Source organism: Podarcis liolepis (genome assembly GCF_965112155.1).
Source record: "Podarcis liolepis genome assembly, chromosome: 4".
Lineage (NCBI taxonomy): Eukaryota > Metazoa > Chordata > Lepidosauria > Squamata > Lacertidae > Podarcis > Podarcis liolepis.
Genome location: NC_139558.1, coordinates 12,185,234 through 12,210,772, shown reverse-complemented (window position 1 = coordinate 12,210,772; position 25,539 = coordinate 12,185,234). Strand labels below are relative to the sequence as shown.

Here is a 25,539-nt window from a genome sequence, read left to right as displayed (position 1 = left end):
TACAGCTCCTGCTCTGTCTCAGTTTCTCCTCTACAGTTTCTCTGATGTGAAATCAAAATGATGCACAGCAGGAGAGAAGTAAATTTTACTGCACAAAGTGGGAATAGCTTGATTTTTATTTTATGTTAAATTCTTATTGTACCATTTGGAGATGGCAGTCCATTGTTTGTTGTAACATCTAGTTCCAGTCTGATACATCATTTTATACCAGAGAGATAGGAAGTAAAAGACATGGATTAGTTTGGTTTACTGTCACAAAAACTCATAAAATTAAAGATCAGGAGGATCCAGGAAACCATATGCCCATCAATAATAATAATAATTTATTATTTATACCCCAGCCACTGGATGGCTCCCAACAGAATATTAAAAACACAATAGAACCTCAAACATTAAAAACTTCCCTAAGCAGGGCTGCCTTCAGATGTCAGTGGTAACAAGGCTGATATTGTAAAAGACAAAGCAACATAAGACTGAGGAAGAAAGAGTGATTGCAAAAGAGACACCTTGCTAATCTATACAAAGAGAGGCATTTTAGAGAAGGGGTAGAGAAATCTGAGTGTATCAGCAAAGACTCTCAAAACAATAATAATAATAATAATAAATTTTTATTTATATCCCGCCCTCCCCAGCCGAAGCCGGGCTCAGGGCGGCTAACAGCAATAAAACAGTCACAAAAAGTGTTGTGGAAGCAGGAAAAGGTTTATCAACTGGAATCTGGTGCAGCTGAACGAGGGTCTTAACAAAGATTTTGGTTTTTATAGATGAAACTGAGACGGGAAATTATTATTGAATTTATATCTTACCCTTCCTCCTAAAGGAACCCAGGGCAGCAAACAGAACAATGGCCATGTTTGCCCCAGGTTGGCAGAGCAGGTAGACAAATATTTTTGGGCCCAGCAGCAGTTAAGAACATAATAATAATAATAATTTATTATTTATACCCCACCCATCTGGCTGGGTCTCCCCAGCCACTCTAGGCAGCTAGACTATCTGGGAGAACCAAAAAAGGAAACTTAGGCAGGTAGATTGAAAAGAAGGTTAAAAGTATATGGGGGTGCAGAAGCGAGTATCCATTAGTTCCAGTATTTCCTCTGAGGTCTAAGCCAAACGCTTTTAGAAGTCACTTTTAGAAGTGATTATCAACTTTTAAGTTTGCAGGCCGGAACTAGATGTCAGAGGATTTGTGTCTGCAAAGGAAGTCCTTCATTTAGTAACATCGGAGGTAGTTGCAGTTTGCTTGCCCCACACCACTTAAGTGGCTGCTCTTGGTGAGACTCGGGGCTCCCACTTTGTTTCCCTGGCAGCAGCTGCTGATCTTACGCAGCATCTCTTTCAGAGCCCAGCGGGAATATTGAGGTTTAGCAAGTGCCAAGACTGTTCAGTCCTTGCTGAGCTGGCGAGTTGAACCCTCCAAAATTCAGCACTTTCTCCACGGAATGGAACCCAACTGATTTCTTGCACCAGGAGAGTAAAGTTCAGTGAAAGTGACATCAGACACGACAAAGAGGCACGCAGACACGTCATACAGAAAAAGCAATGCAACTTCAAGTATTGTCTCAGATCAGCCTCCTTGGAAGCTTCTGCAGAAAGATGGAATAGAGCTTTAAAAAGAAACGTATGTGATGGGGGTGTTTGTTTGTTTACTACAGACAGACACTTTAAAATTATTACAAGAGACCTCCAACAAAATATTTGTGTAATGTGAAACAAAAGCAGTGTACACTTAGCAAATGTAGCACCAGAATTTGTAATGCCTTTGGAAACGAAAGAAGTGGAAAGGCAATCGGACTGAATGACAAACTGCACAGCCCACACTTTACTAGGTTTCCTTTCCACTCTGTTATTCTGTTCCAAGTCCCAATAAAATGCCAGAAGTTTTTATTTAAAAATATAGAGCATCTCTGTAGTATTTACATACATCCACAAAAACTACCACTAACCCCCAGTCTATGGCCAGTAGCTGTGTCGTCAGGACACTCTTCAAATAGTGCTAAAGTTCATCATGGCTGGAATCTGTAAATGAAAAACAAAAAAATAATTATTATTTGAGTACACAGAATAACTCCAAGATCACACAAGAACTGAAAAAAGCCGAGACATTCTTCGTGCCATTTTCTCATCACCGTTAGAATCACAATTAATTTACTTAGCCATAATCTCTTGTCCAAGTTGGTGGTTCTATTGCAAGCTGGTTCCTTCACATAGGAAACAAGACAACCAGAAGTTACTCCAGAGCTTGCGGTTCTACTTCTGGAACTAACTCACAATAAGGGCCACAGACAATTATACAGGGGCTTGGAGAATCTCTGGATTTTATTAGGCAGTAATGTTCATTCCAGAAAAGAAAAGAGCAAACAGCTCAAATTCTAATATCAGATAACTTAGACTGTATTGGAACATTGGCATTCTCTATTTGCATATGCAAACACACAGGGCCTGGGGAGGGTGAAGCACACCCTTGCTGCCAGTTTGATTGCCATCCACGAGTTGGAGGGTAATTTTCTGAAACAATGATCTCTCTGAACTCACGAGGCCTCTCTACGGGTATCAATAAGGGCATCCTTGCATGGTTCTGAGCAGAGGCGGAGCTAGCGTCCCGGGGGAGCAGGGGGGGATGTCACCCCCCATCAGGTATGGCACCCAGGGCAGACTGCACCCCCAGCACCCACCCTCCCTCCGCCAGTGGCTCTGAGGACCCCAGCATTGTAAATTCACCAGTCCTGATAGGCAATTAAATGTTGGAACTTACTGCTTATCACCCCCTTCCCCCCGCCAAAGGTCTTTAATGAGCAAATGTTTCTATATCTTACCTTTTTGTTGAGACTGACTCATGGTTTTCTTCTTTTTTATTTGATTTATAAGCTGCTGTATTTCAGAATCATACTCTGTCCATTCAGGAACTATCCTGACAGCAGCCTCTAGTTTGGGTTCTTTGGTTTTCGGATTGTTACACTGAAATACAAATATTACAAACAGATTATGGGTCTGTTATTGTCGTCCGGAAGTGTCACCTGGCACAGTCCTCCTACAGCTATCACTTTAGAATGGAGGAAACCCTGGGGATAAGTCACAAAGGAGGGCAGAGATGACATAGCAGGGAAGCAAATCTATGTTTCCCAGGTTTCAGTGTTGTCCCACTTCCCGTATCTATTTTCCATATGGGACTCATATTAAGGCCTAAAATACACACCATTCTGGTCCATAGCAGAATTAGAAATCGTAGCTGTGCTGACACATCAGCAGCCATACAAATTATGTTGGCAAAAAAATCCACGTATTAATACATTTCTGGAGAACAGCATGCCATGCTTTTCAATCACTGCTCTTTAGGCAGCCTGCACATCTGGATAGCATTCTTTTTTATAAACAGAACCATCTGTCACCAGCCCCCCAGGAGCCCTCAGTCCCACCATTCATCTTTTTTTAAAAAAACTGCCTCATTCCAAACAAGCTCTTCTGTCAACTTCACCAAAAGCACAAGAATGTGAATCTGATAGGGAGTCCACAGCAGACAATCTGATTCTTAAAGATGGAGATCTGATGAACAGATATAAAATTGGATAGCAATGCTCTTTTTGAAAGACATTCACACCTGTATAAAGGTGATCGACTGGAAAAGTCAAGAAAGTGTTGCTATGCAATTTTCCCCTTCCTGAGACACCTTGGGTGGTAGTCACGGGTTGTATCTTGCAGAGTAAACACATGTAAAGTTCAGCTGCTCCATTTTAAAAGGTAAAGGTACCCTGGATGGCTAGGTCCAGTCAAAGGTGACTGGGGTTGCAGTGCTCATATTGCTTCAGGCTGAGGGAGTTGGCGTTTGTCCACAGACAGCTTTCCAGGTCATGTGGCCAGCATGACTAAACTGCTTCTGGTATAACGGGACACTGTGACGGAAGCCAGAGCACACAGAAATGCCGTTTACCTTCACACCGCAGTGGTACCTATTTATCTACTTGCACTGGCTTGCTTTCGAACTGCTAGGTTGACAGGAGCTGGGACGGAGCAGTGGGAGCTCACCTCGTTGCGGGGATTCAAACTGCCAACCTTCCGATGGGCAAGCCCAAGAGGCTCAGTGGTTTAGACCACAGCACCAATGGAGGAAGGGCATGGAATGAGTACATGTGCTCAGTACCTCCTCCTGACGTTACCATAGGGTGGATTGCAGCGTGGATTGAAGAAATGCCTCATTATCCAACAGTTTACAGCAGGACTGCCTTCAAGACACCATGCAACAGTATTCTCCTTTAGGATGGATAAAATGTTCACTATGAATGTGTATTGGGGGAGAGGGGAATTATTATAAGGTAGCTCACCAGATCAATGGTTTTAGCCTTTTTCTTCGATTCATCGCTGCACCAAGTTTCACACCACAGCCACTCTTGAGGAAGAGATTTAATGGACACCTGATGAATCATGTTATTTGGAAGGTCCTGAAAAAACACACATCACCAGTTAACATTGCTGCTGAAGTTCCAAGATACAAGCCGAAAATTGTGAATAGTAAAATGTTACACACAGTAGCTGAACAGCACTATGCCATGCTAAAAGCAAAGGGATGTATTTTCTTTCCTTGACTGTGCTTCTGTGTCACTGTAGCAAGAGCAAGCAAGACAATAGTTTTGTGACATACATGCACCACTGGTTGCAGCATACCTGGTCTAGGTTGGATAAACTGCCTGGATCCTTACTAAGGGCTTGGTATTGACCTCTAAGTCTGTCTCCTGCAGCAATCTTCCGGAACCTCTTCAAATCCACAACATACAAAGCACTATAAAAACGACAAGTTTCAGAGCAATGTATTAAGGTCACATTTCTTTGTATCCAAAAGAAGGGTAAACATGATGCCAAAATAAGGTCTCAACACATAAAAAGAACCCATAGAGGTTCCATGCTTTGTCTATATGTACTTCAGGATATCCTGCTTAGTGAAATATTCAATAGAGAACTTTGGCATAAAAAATGTTTTAATTAATTTCTACATACTATAAAAAGGAGGTTGCAGAGAAGAGAGATTGGGTTGTTTAGTTCTCCTACCTAATGTGGTACTTCCTTTTTCCAAGATGTGAAGCCCAATAGCCTGACTTCCAGAAACGGTAGCCATCCATTTCTGGACGGCTATCACAGAAGGGAGTATAGCCATAGGGTGCTCCTTTCAAATCTATATCCCGGAGTTCTTTCAAGTCGCTTCTTACGATCTAAACAGTAGGAGAAAGAGAGAGGATGATGTAACGTCTACACTCTATATGACATCATGGAATGCATGGCCAATTAAAGGTTGGAAGCAGAATTCTGGGAAAGAGCAAAGTGAGGAAGGAGGCCAGCTGTGATAACTGGGGGTGGGGAGAGGAAAAGCTGAACAGAGACTGAAGGGGGAAGGGGGGGGGGAGTTGGCTTTTTAAGTGTTTCAAAGCTTTCTTCACCCATCTCATCAGAACATCACTGAGAATTGAACTACCATACTCTATGTTGAACACACATTTCTGGCACAGGTAACAGGAATCAAAGCCATTATGGAATGCAGTTCCATCCCAGCTCCCAGTTGAAAGAGGATGCCTAGCTTGACCCTAGCAATGCCAAGGCCCACTTGGGGTGGAAATGTTACAAGCAGACCTTTTCATCAGAAATGGTGTCACGAATGCTATATCCTTGATGGCAATGACTTCCCAGCCAAGTGTACAGAGCTGGGAACCCTCAATCAACAATGTAACATGGGAAAGATTTTGCCTGAACTCCAATACTCAAGTGGGGGTTGCACTTTCAAAAGCTCTTCCACAAAACCTCATCCAGGAGGAGGATTACGTTTCTGAATCCTCTCCGGGGTGTGCTAGTTCTGTCTGTGCATCAAAGGGAGCATTCAAATGTGCCCACTCAACGGACTAAAATGGTACAATCTAGGGTTAAACTTTAACCAAGCGAAACTGCAGTTCTGGCCTGAAGCACAACATTCAGGCATATCAGGGACATGCTGAACCAATGCATACAAGAACAGTCTTAGATGCATACTGTACTTCCTTAAAAACTGGACTTTTTTACCTGATCAGCATCAACAAATATTATTTTGTCCACAGCCAACGGGAAGAGAACATCCAGAAAAAGAATTTTGTAACCCCAGATGATTCTTTGCTTTTCTGCCTGTTGATGAAGCCAGTGGGGCCATTTGTACTGCACAAGTTCATACTGGAATCCGTATTTGTTTGCCATGTGAGGGATAACTTTCTACAAGATAAAAAGACAGAAAGTTGCACACACGCTGTTGCCAAAGAAACTTGTCAAGGTCACATGGGAAACTTGAGGCAAACACTACTTCCAATACAATTCCCAGCGTCACATTTTCCCTGGGGATGTCTAAATCAAGAATGGCCTACTTCTTAGCAGCCATTCCATCCCAAACACCAGTCAGAGAACAATCCAACCCCCATTTAGATGGTCAACATATTGTGATAATCTTGGCAATCTCCTAACAGTACGTGCTTCCCAAGTATGGTACACATATGCTCAGATTTGCCTGGATGTGAGGTTTGAGTAAAAAACACTGTAGAATTGCAGGTGGAAAGTCAATTTATGAAACAATGCAACTGTTTGACATGAAGATTATTGTAAAAAATGTTTGAAAAAATTAACAGAGCAGAATTAATGTGCTTCCTGAAATATGACTAGTGTTTGGGAAATTATATATAATGAAAAGGATGTTTAAAATAACCTTTGTAAAAAAAACAACCCAGAAGCTTTTCTTTTGGGAATTATAGGGACAGAACTACCTAAATGTATAGAAATATATTTACATTGGCAAGAATGTTACTTGCCCCAAAAAGGAAAGAAGCAGAAGTCCCAGCAAAGGAAGAACGGATGCAAAAACTTATGGAATATGCAGAAATGGTAAAACTTACCAGAAGAAGAAGAAATCAAAATAACATTTTTTATATATATAAAAGAATACAGATAAATTATAAACAGATAAAAACACTGGCAGGATTATTGTAATAACCTGCAGTTTCATAAGAGTATATATTTAAAAGAGATGAATAAATGAGCAAATTAAGTTAATTAGGATATGCAGAAGATATTAAAAACAAATTTACGGAACTGTAGAAAGAGGGGAAAGGAAGTTTTGCAATGAGAAAATAATTGTAAAATTAGTGAAATGGATAAAATTAGTGAAATGCATAAACTTGAAAAGTACAAAATAAAAATACATAAAACCGTTTTTTAAAAAAGCCTAGTGTTAACTGCACTTAGCTACGATGTTTCTGTACCCCTTGACCGAAGGGAACATTTGTGATCCCACGGCTCAATCTTAAACTGCAGTTCAGGCATCGGCCTATTATGTAATAAGTAGCCCTGATCCACCCTTTCCTGCCCTATAGTTAAGAATCATAGAAGAACCAGATCTTATTACCTGCAATGAGACACTTTCAAGTTACCAAACCTTTTGTGAAATAAAGCTGCTCAGAACTGGATTTTACTCAAGAAAGAGTTTTAAAAGTTACAAATTGACCTGACAGAATTCAAAGCACAGACAATGATGACGAATGTCTCTCTCAAAGGCCATCTATACAAAGGTCACATTTTAAAGTTGAAAAATGCATGCTGATGTTACTATATATAAGTTTTGATTTGTGATCTCAAAACACTGACATCTTTCTGCTAACAAGAGTCTGCTATTATTTTCATGGCTCGCAAAAGTTTTTAATTAACAGGGAGATAAGTGTACTTACTTTAAATGTTGGTGACAGATAGTTTTTCAGAAACCAAAATTTAACCGGTGTCTTGGTGTGGCGCAGAACTGAGAGCATCATTATTCTGGAGAGGGGGGGGGGGAATCTTATCAGTTAACATATTAGAATATGCACAGCAAAACATTGCCACAGAGATGCCGGAAGGTAACTTTATATTTGAGATCTTTACAACTGGAAATAAAAAATCCAGTAACAAGCCTCTTAAACTACACATGTCTTGCTTATACTGCTCATGCAACCTGCCCCCAGCACTCAAAAGCTCCATGTTAAATACTTCACTCCACTTTCAAAGTTAAACTATAGAGGAAAAACACAATCCTATCCTAAAATACAAGAACGAAAAGAATCAGTTACCTTAAAAACCGTTCGTACAAATGGCCGGAAGCAACAGAAAAGATATTTAACATATCCATTTTCTTTTCGTTTTCTGCTTTTTGAGTCCCTCCTGTAGAACTTCAAAAAGAGCATTATTCAGCTGGCATTTAAAAGTGAACATCAAGACAAAAGAAGAAGAAAAAGGAGGAAGGCACAAGAGCCCAGAGAAGTCTGCAGAATACTGTTTTACTGCCCCAAGACGTGGCCCTTCTCAGTTGTGTTGCCCAAACCGTGCAATTCTATCGCCAGGGGAGGACTCAGCTGCTGCTGAATTTAACATATTTTCAGTAACATGTGAACAAAATTATTATTTGTCCAGGACTTTTAAATTTTATTGAATATGTTTTTATCCCTTCTTTCCTCCAAGGTACCCTCAAAAAAAACCCATGTGAAGTAGGTTAGGCTGAGAAGTTGTGACTGCCCAAGGCCACTCAGTGAAGTTCATGGCCAAGTGGCAATTTGAACCTCGTTCTCCTGCCCCAACTCTAACTACCTCTAGCACCTTGGCTCTCTTTTTAAATCTTCACATTTTAAAACTGTTCTTTCTTTCCTAGTCTGGCTGGAAGTAATACACCCTGGCTGCTCTGCTCATTTTAATGTCCCTGTGTTATCATTCTGCCCATTCAAAAATCTTTGCTACTTGTTCTGGGACCCTGAAGAATGGAGTAATAAATGTCCACAGTGAAGAAACTTTCTGCATCAGTTGTTCCTAATAAAATTGATATTGTACTATGCAGTGCTGCTTTTGAAGATATGCATGATCAACAAAACTGCCTGTATTTCTGGACTTTTCCTGGGGGGGGGGGGCAATGGCTACGGGGACCATCATAGTAAATTTTAGCACTGCAAAATGCAACACTACACTGCTGTACATAAAATAATGTTTAACATCTTCATTGAGGAAGGCTCAGTTTCTTCTAAGTAATCAGCCTTCAATTCCCCAAAAAGGGAAATCAAATGTGCTGGTTTGCCCGAATGCAAACAAGCCAGTTTACCTAATCATGAAATCTTCCTCTTCTTCCGCTGCCCCATCACTCAAGAGGCTTTCATGAATTTCATCAGGTTTTTTCTGCACCTACACATGAGAACAAATTGAGTTGTCAGCAGACAGCACCCACCAGGCACCATTACAGTTGGTTTTCAAACACCTCAGTTCTCGAATGTTTTAGCTCCCGAACGCCGCAAACCTGGAAGTGACTGTTCTGGTTTGCAAACATATTTGGAACCCGGATGTCTGATGGGGCTTGCTTCCGCGGCTTCCAATTGGCTGCAGGAGTTTCGTGCAGCCAATCAGAAGCTGCTCTTTGGTTTCCAAATGTTTTGGATGTCACATGGACTTCCGGAACGGATTCCGTTCAGCTTCCAAGGTACGACCGTACTAAGTTCCATGCCAAACTAGCCTCACAGAAAACAAAGAAATGAAACATAAAATTGTTCCCATAAGTTTTTATTAGCATACATACCTGGACTCTGATGATTTTGCTGCTGAAACTATTTAGTACCACAACAACCTCTTCTGAAACTTCAGAAGAATCAGTTCCTTCGTGCCTAGGAGGAGGGAAAAGTTAAGTTATTTTAACTTCAGATTAGAAAAAACCCACTTCTTTTTTAATCACAACATAAAGAAGTAGAATGTTTTGCTCAGATGAGAATGAAAACTGCCTGTTCACAGCATGGTTTGTACCAGCTTACTAATTTAGGAAGTTTTCCACATTTATATGCTTCCAGCAGAGGCTGCTGGCGGAAGGATAAATTTTGGGGGAAGGTCATATCAATTTAGCAAGCAAGTTGGTTCAACAAAGCATAAATCAATACGGTGCTATTATGCTCAACAGCTGAGTTCCAGAGCTAAAGTCTATCTACTGGAGGCCACCTGGCATGAAAACCCATGCTTGAGCTATCAGTTATCCACAAGCTACAGGCTCAGCGTCTTTAAAAGCTAATTCTAAATGCAAAATATGCAGTTGTACCTTCATTGAATGAATAATCCTAATCACACTGAAAAGCAAAAAGTGGCTATTTGGAAAACTCCTGTTGCCAAGTCTCTGAAGCCTAGTTGCCAATACCAATCTCTCCCCTCGAGTATCTCTGCATGCAAAAGACTGGCTTCTTGCACAAAAGACAACTTACTGATTCAGCTTCAGTAAAGCCCCCACTCCGCTTAAGGCATTCTTAGAAAAGAAGCCAAAAACTATCTGGTAATCTCTTGCAAATATCTGGGCTCTTCTCAGCAAGCCTTCAGAATAATTCTTCCTAAGGCAAGCATGTCTAGAATATCACCAACAGACACACCGCAAAAGAAGATGTCAAAACCAGCTTTAAGACATTGACTAACAGCCAGAAACACTTCTTACAATAAAGGCAACTTCTCCTGTGGTTGTAATCTATTGGCAATTGTCTCCAACATCACTCTGTTTTAGGAAGCAAGACAAGCTGCAGACCGGACAAACATAAACAGACAGCATTGTGTTTATTTCCTCCCCAATATGTAGATATTCCAATATGGTTAGCTTGCTTAGTTGCCAAACCAAGATTTATAGTTCTGCAGGGGAAAGGAACAGACAAGTGTTCCTAACAACTGCACCTGGAATCCATTCATTTTATTTGTATGTGGCTTTTCCACACACACACACACACACACACACACACACACACACACACTCAAAGTAGCTTAAAACATAGTAACAGGATGCATTTCAAGAAAAACACCACAAAACAATTTCAAAGCAATAGCAATAGCATAGTAACAAACTATAATTTTGATTACATATTTTGTGGTTTTATATTTTGATTTTGTTCTGTGAACCACCCTGAGACCTCCAGGTATAGGCAGTACAGTGGTACCTCGGGTTAAGTACTTTATTTGTTCCGGAGGTCTGTTCTTAACCTGAAACTGTTCCTAACCTGAAGCACCACTTTAGCTAACGAGGTATTCTGCTGTCGCTGCGCCGCCGGAACACGATTTCTGTTCTCAACCTGAAGCAAAGTTCTTAACCCGAGGTAATATTTCTAGGTTAGCGGAGTCTGTAACCCGAAGCATATGTAACCTGAAGCGTATGTAACCCGAGGTACCACAGTATATAAATTCAAACAACAACAACATAGCAAAACAAAAACATGCCCAAAAAAAACACCCCACATTTCAATACTATAAATATAATAAGATTACAAAAACCATATGCAGCAGCCAATAGCAAAAATAACAACAATGGCAGACGAAGTTGATGGACTATATGGAATTGGCGGAAATGACTGGCAAGATCCGAGACCAGGGAGAAGAGTCGGTGGAAGAAGATTGGAAAAAGTTTAAAGACTATTTACAGAAATATTGTAAAATTAAGGAATGTTAGAAAAACGTTGGAATGAAGTTATATGGCTTTAGTAGAAATGTCATAAGGAATTAAGTATAAATAGATTAATAGAAAATTAAAGGAAAAATAAGGCAAGAATGTGTTAAGATAATTATAGGATAGAAAACAGAGTAAGATGGAAAGGAATTGCTGAAACAATTAATAGAAGTGGAATACAAAAAGGGAGGTGTGAGGAGGTCGCTGGAAATAAGTGAATGAAATATAAGATATTGAAAATGTTTGAGGTGTTTTTAAATTGTTTTTGTTGGTTTTTGCTTTGTTTTGTTAGTCCATGTAGCGTTTTTGTATTTGTATTGTTTTTTCTCTTTTCTTTTTTGTTTGTAGTGTTGTGTTGAAAATGTTGAAAAAGTAATAAATACAGTGGTGCCCCGCAAGACGAATGCCTCGCAAGACGGAAAACTCGCTAGACGAAAGAGTTTTCCGTTTTGGAGGTGCTTCGCAAAACGAATTTCCTATGGGCTTGCTTCGCAAGACGACAATGTCTTGCGAGTTCCTGCTGTTTTTTTTCCTTCCCCCCCCCTTTTTCTAAGCCGCTAAGCCGCTTATCAGCTGATCCGATCAGCAGATAAGCCGCTAAAAGCCGCTAAAAGCCGCTAAAAGCGCTAATCCGCTAATCCGTCAATGGGCTTGCTTCGCAAGACAAAAAAAACGCTAGACGAAGAGAATCACAGAACGGATTCTTTTCGTCTTGCGAGGCACCACTGTATCATTTAAAAAAAAACAATAGCAAAAATAACAAAGGAGTTTCGCCTTAGGCATTGACTGTGGGAAACTTTCTTTTTCTGTTGAGGGTTGTGTTCCCAACGGGGTCATCTGCCAGCAGCAGTTCGCTACTGGTGGGCAGGGCTAACACCAAAAGTGGGCAGGGTCATCTCCACCTTTCCTCCCTGATCAGCAGGCTGCTGGAGGCCAGGGAACAAATTGCCCTTGTCAGAGGTCTGAACTGATCACTTGCTGAGGGTTCCCCTCTCTCCTTCCCCTGCTCCATCTGTTTGCTCTTCCCTACCATTTCCCCCACTCCTTTTTCTGGCTCCAGGATTTGCACATCCATAGGAAATTAGGCAGTTGTCCACCAAACATTTAGCGACAGCATGGAAGGAACAAGCTGCAGCAAACCATTGGGCTCACACACTCATTCAGTGCAGCTATGATGAAGAATTCATAACTGTTCACGTGCCATTTTCATTAACCACATTTTAGTGTGTTCTCTGAACCCTGAACTACGGTCAGTGTTAACGGTTTGTAGATGGCTTGTTTCACGCAAAACATAGTTAATCTTAACTACAGGTTGCCCAGCTATAATAATAATAATAATAATAATAATAAATTTTATTTATATCCCGCCCTCCCCAGCCGAAGCCGGGCTCAGGGCGGCTAACAACAATAAAACAGTATAAAAGTATAACATAAACAACACTCTAAAATCATTCATTGTAAAATTAATTAATTCAGGCCACTGGCAACCATTGGGCCAGAGCTCCGCGAAGATTGCCGAGGGAGGGAGTCAGGCTGTGCCCTGGCCAAAGGCCTGGCGGAACAACTCTGTCTTGCAGGCCCTGCGGAAAGATGTCAAGTCCCGCAGGGCCCTGGTCTCTTGTGACAGAGTGTTCCACCAGATCGGAGCCACAGCCGAAAAAGCCCTGGCTCTAGTTGAGGCCAGCCTAACCTCTCTGTGGCCTGGGACCTTCAAGATGTTTTTATTTGAAGACCGTAAGTTTCTCTGTGGGGCATACCAGGAGAGGCGGTCCCGTAGGTACGAGGGTCCTAGGCCGTATAGGGCTTTAAAGGTTAAAACCAGCACCTTAAATCTGATCCTGTACTCCACCGGGAGCCAGTGCAGCTGGTGTAGCACCGGATGAATGTGATCTCGCAGCGAAGACCCCATAAGGAGTCTCGCTGCGGCATTCTGCACCCGCTGGAGTTTCTGGGTCAGTCTCAAGGGCAGCCCCACGTAGAGCGAGTTACAATAATCCAATCTGGAGGTGACCGTCGCGTGGATCACAGTGGCCAGGTCAGGGCGAGAGAGGTAAGGAGCCAACTGCTTAGCTTGGCGGAGATGGAAAAATGCCGCCTTTGTTATAGCTGCAATCTGCGCCTCCATGGAAAGGGAGGCGTCGAAGATTACACCCAAACTCTTAACAGACGGTGCTGGCACTAATTGCGCCCCCGCAAGAGATGGGAGTTGCCCCCCCAATCCCATATCGCCCCGCCCTAGCCACAGGACCTCTGTCTTCGAAGGATTTAGCTTCAACCGGCTCCCACGTAACCATCCAGCCACAGTTTCCAAACATCTGGTCAGTGTGTCTGGGGCCGAGTCAGGATGGCCATCCATCAACAGATAGAGTTGCCCCTATCTGGACAGGGATGGCCAAACTACTGTTGTCTATGCTTTGGTAACCTCGAGGTTAGATTACCGCAATGCGTTATATGTAGGGCTGCCTCTGAAGACCATTCAGAAACTTTAGCTGGTGCAGAATTCAGCAGCCAGGTTGCTCACGGGAGCAAAACAATCTGAGCATATTACACCGATCCTGGTCTGACTGCACTGGCTATCAATTAGTTTCCTGGCCCAATGCAAAGTGCTGGTTTTGACGTATAAAGCCTTAAATGACTCAGGATTGCAATACCTCAAGGACCCTCTCTTTTCATATGGACCTACCCGGGCCCTAAGATCATCTTCTGAGGCCCTCCGTGTGCCTCCTCCTCGAGAGGTCCAGAAGATGGCAACACGAGAACGGGGCCTTATCTGCAGTGGCTCCCCATCTGTGGAATGCTCTCCCCAGGGAAGTTTGCCTGGTGCCTTCATTATATATCTTTAGGCACCAGGCAAAATTGTTCCTTTTTAACCAGGCCTTTGGTTGAGCTGCTTGACATCCTATGCCCTTTTAGAACGTGGTCTTTTATTTCTTTTTGGGTTGTTGTTTTTATTTTGATTATATATATTGTGGTTTTACATTTTTATTTTATGCTGTGAACTGCCCTGAGACCTCCAGGTATAGGACGGTATATAAACTCAATCAATCAATAATATAATTTCTTTGTTGAGACAATGGAACAAGCTGTGGTTAAGTAAAAATGGAAACTCCTCCTTGCAACTGTGACAAGGATAGGAGGGAATGCACAAGCCAAAGTTGTGGCTCGTTCTATTGTATCTGTTTACCGTATTCCTGTAATACATATTTGATGTAGTTCTTGGGTCTCTAATAGATGGAAGTCCCCACAACCTTTAGACATAATGACTCCTTGCCTCACAGACAGCAATGGGAGAGAATAGAAAGGACTCAAATGTCCAAACGACCTAAGATCCTGGTGTTCCTTCAGTTTAAGCACCCATTTTTATCTTGTTCCTTAGATAGTCAAATGTCAGTGCAAAATGATCAGTTTGACAAACAGCACTGAAGGTAACACCCATGTCATCAGCTGCAGCTGGGGTCCCGGGTTTGGTAACAAAAGACAACAAAAATACCCCCCCCCAATGACTTCAATTCATGAATTCATATTATTTGTACAGCCTTCAATTTGAGAACAACAATATGGTATCTCCTTCTAAAATCTTACCACTTTTTAAACGTTCAATCATTTATAACACTGAGCTTAAGAGAGCTGCATTACTTTTGGGAAGGAGCTTGATTACAGAGCATCACTGTCAAAGGGTTCGCTTATTTTTAAACATCTTTTAAACAATGGCAGGTTCACTTATTTTAAAAATCCATTAAAAAGCTTGGGGCTGAAGTGAGAGATGAAACACAACACCACCCACGTCTCTTGATTAATGTAATATCAACGCATATTTCAGGAAACCTACCCAGCTTTAAGATAAATTGCTCAGAATCTGGATTCCAGAAACCCCAGTTTATTGCTTTATTTTATTTTCCAAGCCAGCATCCTTCATACAATTACCTGAAAGTAAGACCCATTGAACATAGTGGAACTTACTTCTGAGTAGACACATATTTATAGTCTTTCATTATTATTTATTATTTATTATTTATTATTATTATTATTATTATTATTATCATTTTATCATTTTATCCTACTCTTCTAGTACAAATGTACAAAACAATAAAAAGCTATCAATAGACAGGGTCAGGATTTAAACAACAATAATAGGGTTGCCATATTTCACAAAGTATAAACCAGGAAACCCCAAAAGTTGTTGATTTTTATTTTTACAAAAGTGCCAATTGACTTGCCTAAGATCCAGGACAATAAGGAACAAATTTACATATGTAGGGATATCAATTTAAAGAATGAGCAATTTAATCTCTAAATGTTATTGTAATCACCCCTCAAACACAGAATTCTTTGATAACCATCTACCCTCTCAGCTGAAGCCATTGCTTGAAAGAGTTCTGCTTCTTTTGTCAAATATTCCCCAGACCACCAGCATTTGTGGAGTTCAGCAGCCCAAATGGTGCAGACAGTAGCAAACCTGTCTCTGACCTGCAGGGTTCCTGATCCAAACCCTGCAGTGCCTGACAGCACTATAAATAGAGAAGCACTGGATTGAACTGCAAATGAATCATAATAATTAGACTGAAATCTTGTCACTTGAGAGATGCCAAATTTAGATCTGGCGTCATCCAAAGCTACACTGCATAAGAAATTCTGCTTTACAGGTGCAGCTGCTTCAAAACGACGATCGCCATCATGAATAGTGTCACCGTAAATGTCTAAATAGCAAAGGAGCTTTTTTTTTTTTTTAAAAAAAAGATAATTTCAAGGAGGAGGTTAGTAACCTGAATACCAATGTATTTCTTTTTTTAAAAAACAGATCGTTTAGTGCATCCAGAAACCAGCCTACTGTTATGTTTAATTCCAACAAATTCTATCGGATTTAGTGCACTTCTTTGTCAATTGCACGGTGGTTATGCATGTGCTTTAAATAATAAGCCCAAATTCTGTACCAAGAAAAGCTGAACTCTGCAACATAAAATAAACGAATAAGCAAATCTGCACATGTTTGTTTCTTTTAATTTACCCCATTTCTGAAATTATCTTTCCTTATTTAAAAAAACGAGGATGCTAAGGATGTTAAACTCCCTGTTTATACCCGTTACAGAATTTTTATTCCTGTGATTTTAAAGCTTTTGGCAGTAAGACACTGTACTCATGTAACATTCCTAAGTCTTGTAGCCTGGGACTGTACTGTTAAGACTGCCAAATTCCCAATTCAGATGAAGTGAGAAGAATGTGAATTCTTCCAAAGGCTTCTCTTTGAACCAGGACGGTTTGGTGAACATCATTCCTTCAGAAGATGCAAGGAGCAAAACACCCAGTCAGACTGTGCTGTTGCAAACAGTAGAATGAACAGAGTTGTGTTAGAATCATAGAATCATAGAGTTGGAAGAGACCACAAGGGCCATCGAGTCCAACCCCCTGCCAAGCAGGAAACACCATCAGAGCACTCCTGACATATGGTTGTCAAGCCTCTGCTTAAAGACCTCCAAAGTAGGAGACTCCACCACACTCCTTGGCAGCAAATTCCACTGTCGAACAGCTCTTACTGTCAGGAAGTTCTTCCTAATGTTTAGGTGGAATCTTCTTTCTTGTAGTTTGGATCCATTGCTCCGTGTCCGCTTCTCTGGAGCAGCAGAAAACAACCTTTCTCCCTCCTCTATGTGACATCCTTTTATATATTTGAACATGGCTATCATATCACCCCTTAACCTCCTCTTCTCCAGGCTAAACATGCCCAGCTCCCTTAGCCGTTCCTCATAAGGCATCGTTTCCAGGCCTTTGACCATTTTGGTTGCCCTCCTCTGGACACGTTCCAGTTTGTCAGTGTCCTTCTTGAACTGTGGTGCCCAGAACTGGACACAGTACTCCAGGTGAGGTCTGACCAGAGCAGAATACAGTGGCACTATTACTTCCCTTGATCTAGATGCTATACTTCTATTGATGCAGCCCAGAATCGCATTGGCTTTTTTAGCTGCCGCCTGAATGTTTCTCTGCAGTAGTTCCAGTGACCGCCACACCATTAGCAAATGTCATGTTATGACTTACCTATATATTTGGTAGATTTCTTCGGATCTTCCTTCACGTAGTCTCAAAATCCAAGCACCTGGATTTGCTTTCAACTGAAAATAACCCTACAAGGGGGGGAAACAAAACAAAATGAAAATATTGCTTTGAAAGCAGGAGGGTGGAACACTTTCTTTGTAAACAGTGGCTGTGTTCTACAAAGCCTAGCCTGCCCCCAGATTTGCCTGTTCTTCCTCCCCGAGTGTAGTCCCGGAAGCAGAGTTTGGAAGCTCACTTCTATTTTAGTTGGCCTGCAGCCAGTCACATTGTCTAAATCTGACAAGCAGCGGTTATAGTTTTTGGAACAAGCCAACTTCAGACTATGGTTGATCAAGCTGGTTTGTTTTAAATAAAGCAGTGTTAACATTAATCATGGCCCCTTTATAGAACTGTAAAGATCACTTAGAACAGGCATGGCCAAACTTGGCCCTCCAGATGTTTTGGGACTACAACTCCCATCATCCCTATCTAACAGGACCAGTGGTCAGGGATGATGGGAATTGTAGTCCCAAAACATCTGGTGGGCCAAGTCTGGTCATGCTGACTTAGAACCTTTGGGAAATTCTACTCATGGCACCACATCCTACATAATATCATGGGATAGTGACCTCAAAACGGAGCATTTTTCTGCTATTGCCCCTGTGTTTGCATGTAGAATGAGTCTGTAGGAACCTCAAGCTCATGAAATCCTTGACCCTTGTGCAACCACAAATAGAAGATTAGAAGCTTCCATTCCATTTTTTATTAAACAGTTTAGTGTTGGGTCATAGGATCACAGAATTGTAGAGTTCAAATGGACACCAAGGGTTATCCACTGAAATGCAGGATCTATATCCTAAACTGTGGTCACACTTAACTATAGCTCACAAAAACATGACATAGCCATGTTAGGAAGTTGGCTTGTTTTAATAAACCATAGTTAAGATTAACAGCAGTCCGTTCGTGTTCAGATGCAACACTAAGCTGTAGTAAGTCAAAAGCTGAAGCAAAATCTTCAGCTTGTCTGAAACAGCCATATGTACCGTTATACAGTGGTGCCCTGCAAGACGAATGCCTCGCAAGACGGAAAACCCGCTAGACGAAAGGGTTTTCCGTTTTTCAATGCGCTTCGCAGGATGAATTTCCCTATGGGCTTGCTTCGCAAGACGAAAATGTCTTGCGAGTCTTGAGATTTTTTTTCACTCCCCCCCCTTTTTCTAAGCCGCTAAGCCTTTAATAGCCTTTTAGCAGCTAAGCCGCTAAGCCTTTAATAGCCGCTAAACCGCTAATAGCACTAATCGGCTAAGCCGCTAATAGGGTTGCTTCGCAAGACGAAAAAACCGCTAGACGAAGATACTCGCAGAACGGATTAATTTCGTCTTGCGAGGCACCACTGTAATTAACCATCATTTCTGGGCCCAAAAGAATAAAAGAATCAAATAATAATGGGTCAGTTGTGTTTAGGTAGGCAATAATAAGCATTTGGTCAAATAAAGTATTCCATTGCCAGGCTTAGCCAGAACCTACCAGATTGGCCATCACAATGGTATCAACTTTAACAGGATTTTTCCTAGTTCCCAAAGTGAACTGCAGTCCGTGAGTTGGCTGTCTAGTGGCTACATCAAAACAATGTCCTTCAAGCAACAAATACTCCAGCTCATACTCTGCTGAAACAACACTCTCAACCTGTGAAAATGCACAATTTCGTTGGTTTAGAATTCCAGAAATTAGAGGGTGGGAGGCATATATGGATAGTCAAACATTTTGGCTATGGACCTGTGCAGAAGGCTTAGTCTTACTGAAGGCATTAGATCTGATTCAACCTTGCTTCCACTGTATTTAAGCTCTGTCCTTTCTAATAAGGCAGAAGGAGGGGAAAGGGTCCCTTCCCCCAGCTGTCCAAGAATTAATTAATTTTGCAGCAGCTACGATTTCAACTGACATTCAGTTTTTTACCCAGAATTCATTATGCTTCTTTTAGGGAGTTTGCTTCTCTTAAGAAGCTGGGAACATGGGGTGCCGCTGTATACATTGGTACCTTGGTTCTCAAACGCCTTGGTTCCCAAACGGGGAAAACCTGGAAGTGTTCTGGTTTTCGAACATTTTTCAGAAGCCGAACATTCGATGCGGCTGTCAGCTATTGTTTCCGAGGTGCCTGCACCAATCAGAAGCTGCGTCTTGATTTTTGAACAGTTCAGAAGTCAAATGGCCTTCAGGAACGGGTTAAGTTTGGTGCGTTTGTTTTTGCTATTTATTTTGCGTTTTTGTTTTTGAGGCTTTTTTGGTTAATTTGTTTTTGTGACTGTGGAACCTAGTTGAGCTACTGATTGATTTGATTGTGTGACTGCAGAAATGGATAAAAGCCCCCCATCCAAACAATGGCCTATCATCAAAATGTAATTTTAATTTTTATCATATACAATACTGCCTTATTTATTTTATACTACAGTACATTGATTATTGCTTTCCTTTTATGGATCAATGGTCTCGTTAGATAGTAAAATTCATGTTAAACTGCTGTTTTAGGGGTTGTTTTTAAAAGTCTGGAACGGATTAATCCGTTTTGCATGACTTTCTATGGGAAAACATGCCTTGGTTTTGGAACGCTTTGGTTTTGGAATGGACTTCCAAAATGGATTAAGTTTGAGAACCAAGGTATCACTGTACTGAGTCAGACCATTGGTTCATCTAGCTCAGTATTCTCTACACTGACTGGTAGAAGCTCTCCAGGACTTCTAGACAGGGTTCTCTACCAAGAGATGCTACCTGGGGATGCTAGGAACCTTCTACTACTGAGCTAAGGGCCATTCCTCTACTGCTTTTTGGCACTGTATGCCAATGCAGCAAATTTCAGTGGTAGCTTTCCTTATTTACTACTCTTCGTCCAAATATATTAAAAATGAATTGCACAACAGGGCTGACTCCATGTTCTTCAGGGTTCCCAGATAGAAAATGTTAGCTTTATTGTTTTAGACCTAGATGGGCCCTGCCTAAAAAGTGATTAATCCAAAATCCCCTGTCACGTTTTCATTTTGGTGGGGCCCTAAGCTAGTCCAAGTATTTGCAAATACCTAAGCTTGTTAGCCATTAGTGGCTAGACAGTTAGGATGAGGAAGCTACAGTACTCTTACAAAATTATTGAATACAAAAATACTCATCCTTAGGCAAAAATAAACCCATGCCAAAATAATGGAAACAAAGCAATGTTCTTTGTAATATAAGGAGAGGCAAAATACATAAATGTGTGTAACTCAGCAGGACTCCTGGTTTATTGCCACCAACTCGTTCTACCACCAATACAAAACTTCTTATACTGTCAGGCAAGTGTTTCAAAAACAGTCTATGATGAGCTATAGAAAAACAGACCCAGAATTTACACCGTAAAGGCATACAGTGCAACTGCAAACCTTTAGGTATGCTGTAAAGTTTGAAAATAGAACAATTCACTATTTAAAAACATTCACACATCAAGTTATGGCTTCCGCTCCTTCTTGGTTTCATGCTTAGTACACATTCAAAATCTTTTTTGTCACGAAATCTACCTGATTTATCTATCTGATTGTAACAGTGTATCTGAAACAGTGCAAACATTTATCATGTTATTTTTCTTGAGGCATTTTTGGCCTGCAAGCCCTAAATAAAACACAAATCCTGAATGTTTTTGTAAAGGGAGGGGAGAATTATTAATTTGTCGGTCATGAATTGTGCAATTCCTACGCGTACGTTTAGAAAACAGTACTTACGTCTTTCAAATAAATGTTATCAAGGTCATAAGAACTGTTCACCGCTTCAACCAGCCAGCTTTCTGGAGTTATCATGTTGAGGGTCAGGAGAGGGGATTCTGGCATTTCAAAGAAGTTTGCTCCCGGTGCAAGAGGAAAGGAACCACTTGCCCCTGAAACAAGTTCGGGCTCCAGAACAAAACGATAAAAACTACGGCAAGGATACAAATGTCAGTGTTAAAGGGAAAAGAGCAGGAAAGGAAGGGCAAGATGCAACTGAAAAGTTTGCATAACAACTTTTTTAAAACACCTTCGAATCCTCTGATCCTATTTTACACATTCATCATTGCCGAGCGCGCAAATGCTGCTATTTTTGAAGCAGCTAATCCACATGCGACAAGACAGTGTAGGAGATCTTTCGCACCCTTTCTTTATTTTTAATTTCCACAGGCTTTATAGTTCTTCTAGCTCAGGTCGGATTCCTGCGCCACAATTACCAGCCGAGCCCTCAACAAACACATTCTCTTCACTGTCAACACGTGCCAAGAACGCGGCCGGTGTTACCAGCCCTTTGAAAAACAGAACACGCAACTCAGGACACCAGCATTAGCCAGCTGAATGCGACAGCCCTATTATATAGGGCAAGTGAACAAGCCCTTCAAAAACATGAGGCACACAATGATTAATTTTCCTGCCCAGAACCCATTTTATGCCTGGGAGAAAGCAAATACAAGTCACAGAAAACTCATAATATTGTAACAAATGATCTAATTATTTTGGCAAAAGGAAAGGGCTTCCTGGCTGTTGGTTACACGGCAGAAAGCAAATACAGCAAAAATGATAAATAAATGGTAATATGATGAGCTCCGATAAGCGATTCCAATTATAAAGTGATTACAATTATAAGCTCTCTTTCTATGAGGATATACTTTGCTTAAAGGACCATTTTTCTGCATTAATACCCACTAATGTTTTATAAGCACCAGCACCAAGCGACGAGTTACTGCATTTATGCTAAGCATGTTTCTAACAGAGTGCAGTCAACCAATGTGCACATTTATTTAAGAATTCAGAGAAGCAGGAAGTGGGTGTTAATGCCTGGGTACATGAAAGGACTGGAAGATCAAGTATTTGTGGCAATACTTGCAAAATTACTCACAGTAATTCCAAACAGAAAGAAAGGAAGATTTGGAGAGAAGGAAAGTTGCAATCGAGAAGCAGCAGAGTGGGAAAACGTAAATGAGACTAGCAGAAGATTGTGGAATACTCACTGCCTAATGAGTAAAGTCATTAGGCAAGGCAACTACTTTTAAGTGGGAACCATACTATGGGGCACATTTCATTAATAAACTTCACGTGCTACTTACCTTTTCAAAGGCGCCTCTGACAGCTTGAATCTACAGTTCATAAACAGCCTCAGTTTCATGTTGACAACCTGACCAAGGAACTAACAGAAACATTTCTCGTATTAACGAAATTGTTTTGTGTGGGATTTTGCCCTATCCAGAATTAGGCACAGCAATTTGCATGGGGCAACAACGTAATTCCAGACACTTTCATCGTACATATAAATTTATTTGTTTGCAACTTCTCACACCATACCCAAGTGCAACAGAAGTGGTTTCATTGCCCTAAATCCACCTCAAATTGAATATTCCCCCATGCTACATATAACAACAACAACAACAACAACATTTATACCCTGCCCATCTGGCTGGGTTTCCCCAGCCACTCTGAGCAGATCTCAACAGAATATTAAAAACATAATAAAACATCAAACATCAAAAACTTCCTTAAACAGGGCTGCCTTCAGATGTCTTCTAAAAGTCAGATAGTTGTTTATTTCCTTGACATCTGATGGGAGGGCATTCCACAGGGTGGGTGCCACTACTGAGAAGGCCCTCTGCCTGGTTCCCTGTAACCTCACTTTTCACAGGGAGGGAACCGCCAGAAGGCCCTCGGCGCTGGACCTCAGTGTCCAGGCTGAACGATATCCTTCTGGTATGCTGGGCTGAGGTTGTTTAGAGCTTTAAAGGTCAGCACCAACACTCTGAATTGTGCTCGGAAACGTACATATATACATAATCATCTTATGAAGGAGGTTAGCATAAGAGAGAAGTGGCCCAAAGTCACCCAGTAAATTTCATGGTCAAATGAGGATTGGAATCTGGTTTGTTCTCTCTCTCTCTCTCTCTCTCTCTCTCCCTCCCTCCCTCTCTCTCATCACCCCCCAACAGCATTCTGCACTACACAGATCTTAACTAAATCACAAAGCTGGAATTGCATGCAAGAAATCAGTATGATCTTACAATCAGTAAATGTGACAGCTTCTGTGCTTCTCTCGACAATGGGTCAACAATGCCAACAACGTCAAAGAAGGGTTCGCTTTTCTGTTCTGGATCTATCTTTAGTACACTGTGGGGAGTAAACACACCCAGTGTTGAGCAAGGTATATAAAAGGGCAAGTATGATTTGTAGGGAGGGCATACACTGGAATTTTATAATATAACCCTTTTGTATTTTTAGAAAGCATGCTCTGGTTCAACAGATATCTCATTGCTTCCTAACACACAGCTGATGGAATGAACTACCTCCAGAGAAAAATATTGTGTCAAGTGGAGGTTTACATCAAGCAATTACAAAGCACAGGAAAAAAGACTTTTAAAGTATTTCTTGAAGTGATGGGATATGACTTAAAAGCAGAACCACAATATAAACAGGTTTCCGAACTGAAGAATTTGGGACAAACTAAAGAAAGTGACTTAATCTCAGTTGCCACACACATAATTAATAATTACAAAACAACAGAGAAATCCCCAAAACTCCAGTCATTAAGGCATGTCAGAATGTAGCAGTTTATCCATTTCTAAAAGCCAGGCTTCATAAGAGTTCTGACTGATGTGATTATTAAATACATCAAGTGAAACCCACAACAAAATGTTGCAGCTTGAAGTGTTCCTGTTTTAGTGTTTTGCGCAATCCATGATCCTGTCCCTCCCATCCAATTCCCCTGCCAATAATTAGTCAGCATTTCATGGACTCTGATGATTATTTTTTTGCGGGGGGGGGGGGAGTCCCCCTTGAGGTCTATGTTACCACCAGTTTTTATGTACTTCTGCAAACCTCAGGGCTCTGCTGATACCCCCCATTCCTGTGCACTGTCTTTGGGGTTTTGACCCTGTGACCCTATCCACACATGCCTGATCAGCAGAGATAAATGAATGCTAAAAGCAGCATCAAGAACATTTATTTTCAGCTCTGAACAATTAAATCAACTATGGTCTTAGATAGCAAGTTTTTAGATCAAGTTCTGTTCTTGGGTATATGTGTGGATTGTTCATTGCCTGTACACATAATAAATCAAGTGCTAAAAATGTTTAATTAAGTATTGAAACATCTTACGTATCACTCAGATTTCACAACGACAAATGCACTGTGGCAAAAACTAACATGCAACAATTTAGAGGCTTTTTACCTGTGCTTCTCTTTGAGAAAGGCAATATCTCGGCGGACATCACTTTTAGGCAAGGAAGAAAGAAGCGCACTCACTTTCATTGCTAAATTACTGCCGCTAAAGAAAAGAAGAAAAGGTTTTTTCCTTCAAGGCAAACAATCAGCTATATTTACCCCCTAAAATATACACCAGGAAGTGTCACCATAACATTCTGAAGGCTTTCAAAAGACGTTAAAACTCAAATGCAAACTGTCAAATTGATTTGGATCTAAAGGAGTGAACGTCCAAAGTCGCACTGCCTTGGCTAGTGAGGAAAGCTCTAGCTACAATCCAAGAGAACCCCACAAAAATATTTTAATATAAAAAAAATTGAATGAAATATTACCGTTTACCGCCAACACCCATTTCCTTGACCAGGGCTTTGACCTTCGCTGTTGCCTTACTTAGCGTTACTTGCTCCAACAAGTCAAAGTCTTCTGCGGTCAGTTCATTTTCACCTAGAGGGCCTATTATCTGTTACAAACAAATTAAGACATTGGTTGGGATGGGGGAGGAATGCTACATTTTGCTTTTCAAGGCTTCAAACCAGCATCTGCACCTAGAATGAACCTAGCTGCCAGTGAAACTCAACGTACTTGCGTGTTATATTCTGTGCATTTTGCATGCACTCTTTCATATAGTGTCTGGATGACAAAACGAGAGTGATGATGGCACTGGTGCTTCTCCCCCCTTGTAGGGCCTTTAGTGTAATGTGCTGGAGCATCATCAGCCATGGGGTAGGTTCCCCTGATCCAGAGGCAAGAGCACACAGTGCTGCCTTGGCAGCTAGGCGGTTCACCAATACTCTGTGCAGGCCCACTCCACACTCAGGCATG

At 41.2% G+C, this 25,539-nt stretch overlaps 1 protein-coding gene across 3 annotated transcripts in view; it reads right to left on the bottom strand.

Annotated features, from left to right (window-relative positions):
• Window positions 1-1,138: 1,138 nt before the first annotated feature.
• The window catches only part of UGGT2 (UDP-glucose glycoprotein glucosyltransferase 2), a 79,615-nt gene continuing 55,214 nt past the window's right edge, over window positions 1,139-25,539 (bottom strand). For 2 of the 3 annotated variants that reach the window (XM_083501065.1, XM_083501066.1), the window contains 17 exons: window positions 25,050-25,177; window positions 24,686-24,781; window positions 23,520-23,625; window positions 22,578-22,657; window positions 21,232-21,421; window positions 19,016-19,174; window positions 17,492-17,577; window positions 9,578-9,662; window positions 9,110-9,189; window positions 8,094-8,192; window positions 7,719-7,803; window positions 6,037-6,219; window positions 5,038-5,198; window positions 4,657-4,771; window positions 4,317-4,433; window positions 2,814-2,955; window positions 1,139-2,016 (listed from right to left, as the gene is read on the bottom strand). In XM_083501065.1, the coding sequence (XP_083357191.1) occupies window positions 1,994-2,016; window positions 2,814-2,955; window positions 4,317-4,433; window positions 4,657-4,771; window positions 5,038-5,198; window positions 6,037-6,219; window positions 7,719-7,803; window positions 8,094-8,192; window positions 9,110-9,189; window positions 9,578-9,662; window positions 17,492-17,577; window positions 19,016-19,174; window positions 21,232-21,421; window positions 22,578-22,657; window positions 23,520-23,625; window positions 24,686-24,781; window positions 25,050-25,177 (1,935 nt within the window). In that variant the 3' untranslated portion in view covers window positions 1,139-1,993. The remainder of the gene's footprint in view (window positions 2,017-2,813; window positions 2,956-4,316; window positions 4,434-4,656; window positions 4,772-5,037; window positions 5,199-6,036; window positions 6,220-7,718; window positions 7,804-8,093; window positions 8,193-9,109; window positions 9,190-9,577; window positions 9,663-17,491; window positions 17,578-19,015; window positions 19,175-21,231; window positions 21,422-22,577; window positions 22,658-23,519; window positions 23,626-24,685; window positions 24,782-25,049; window positions 25,178-25,539) is intronic. The other variant, XR_014525559.1, reaches the window with a different exon arrangement.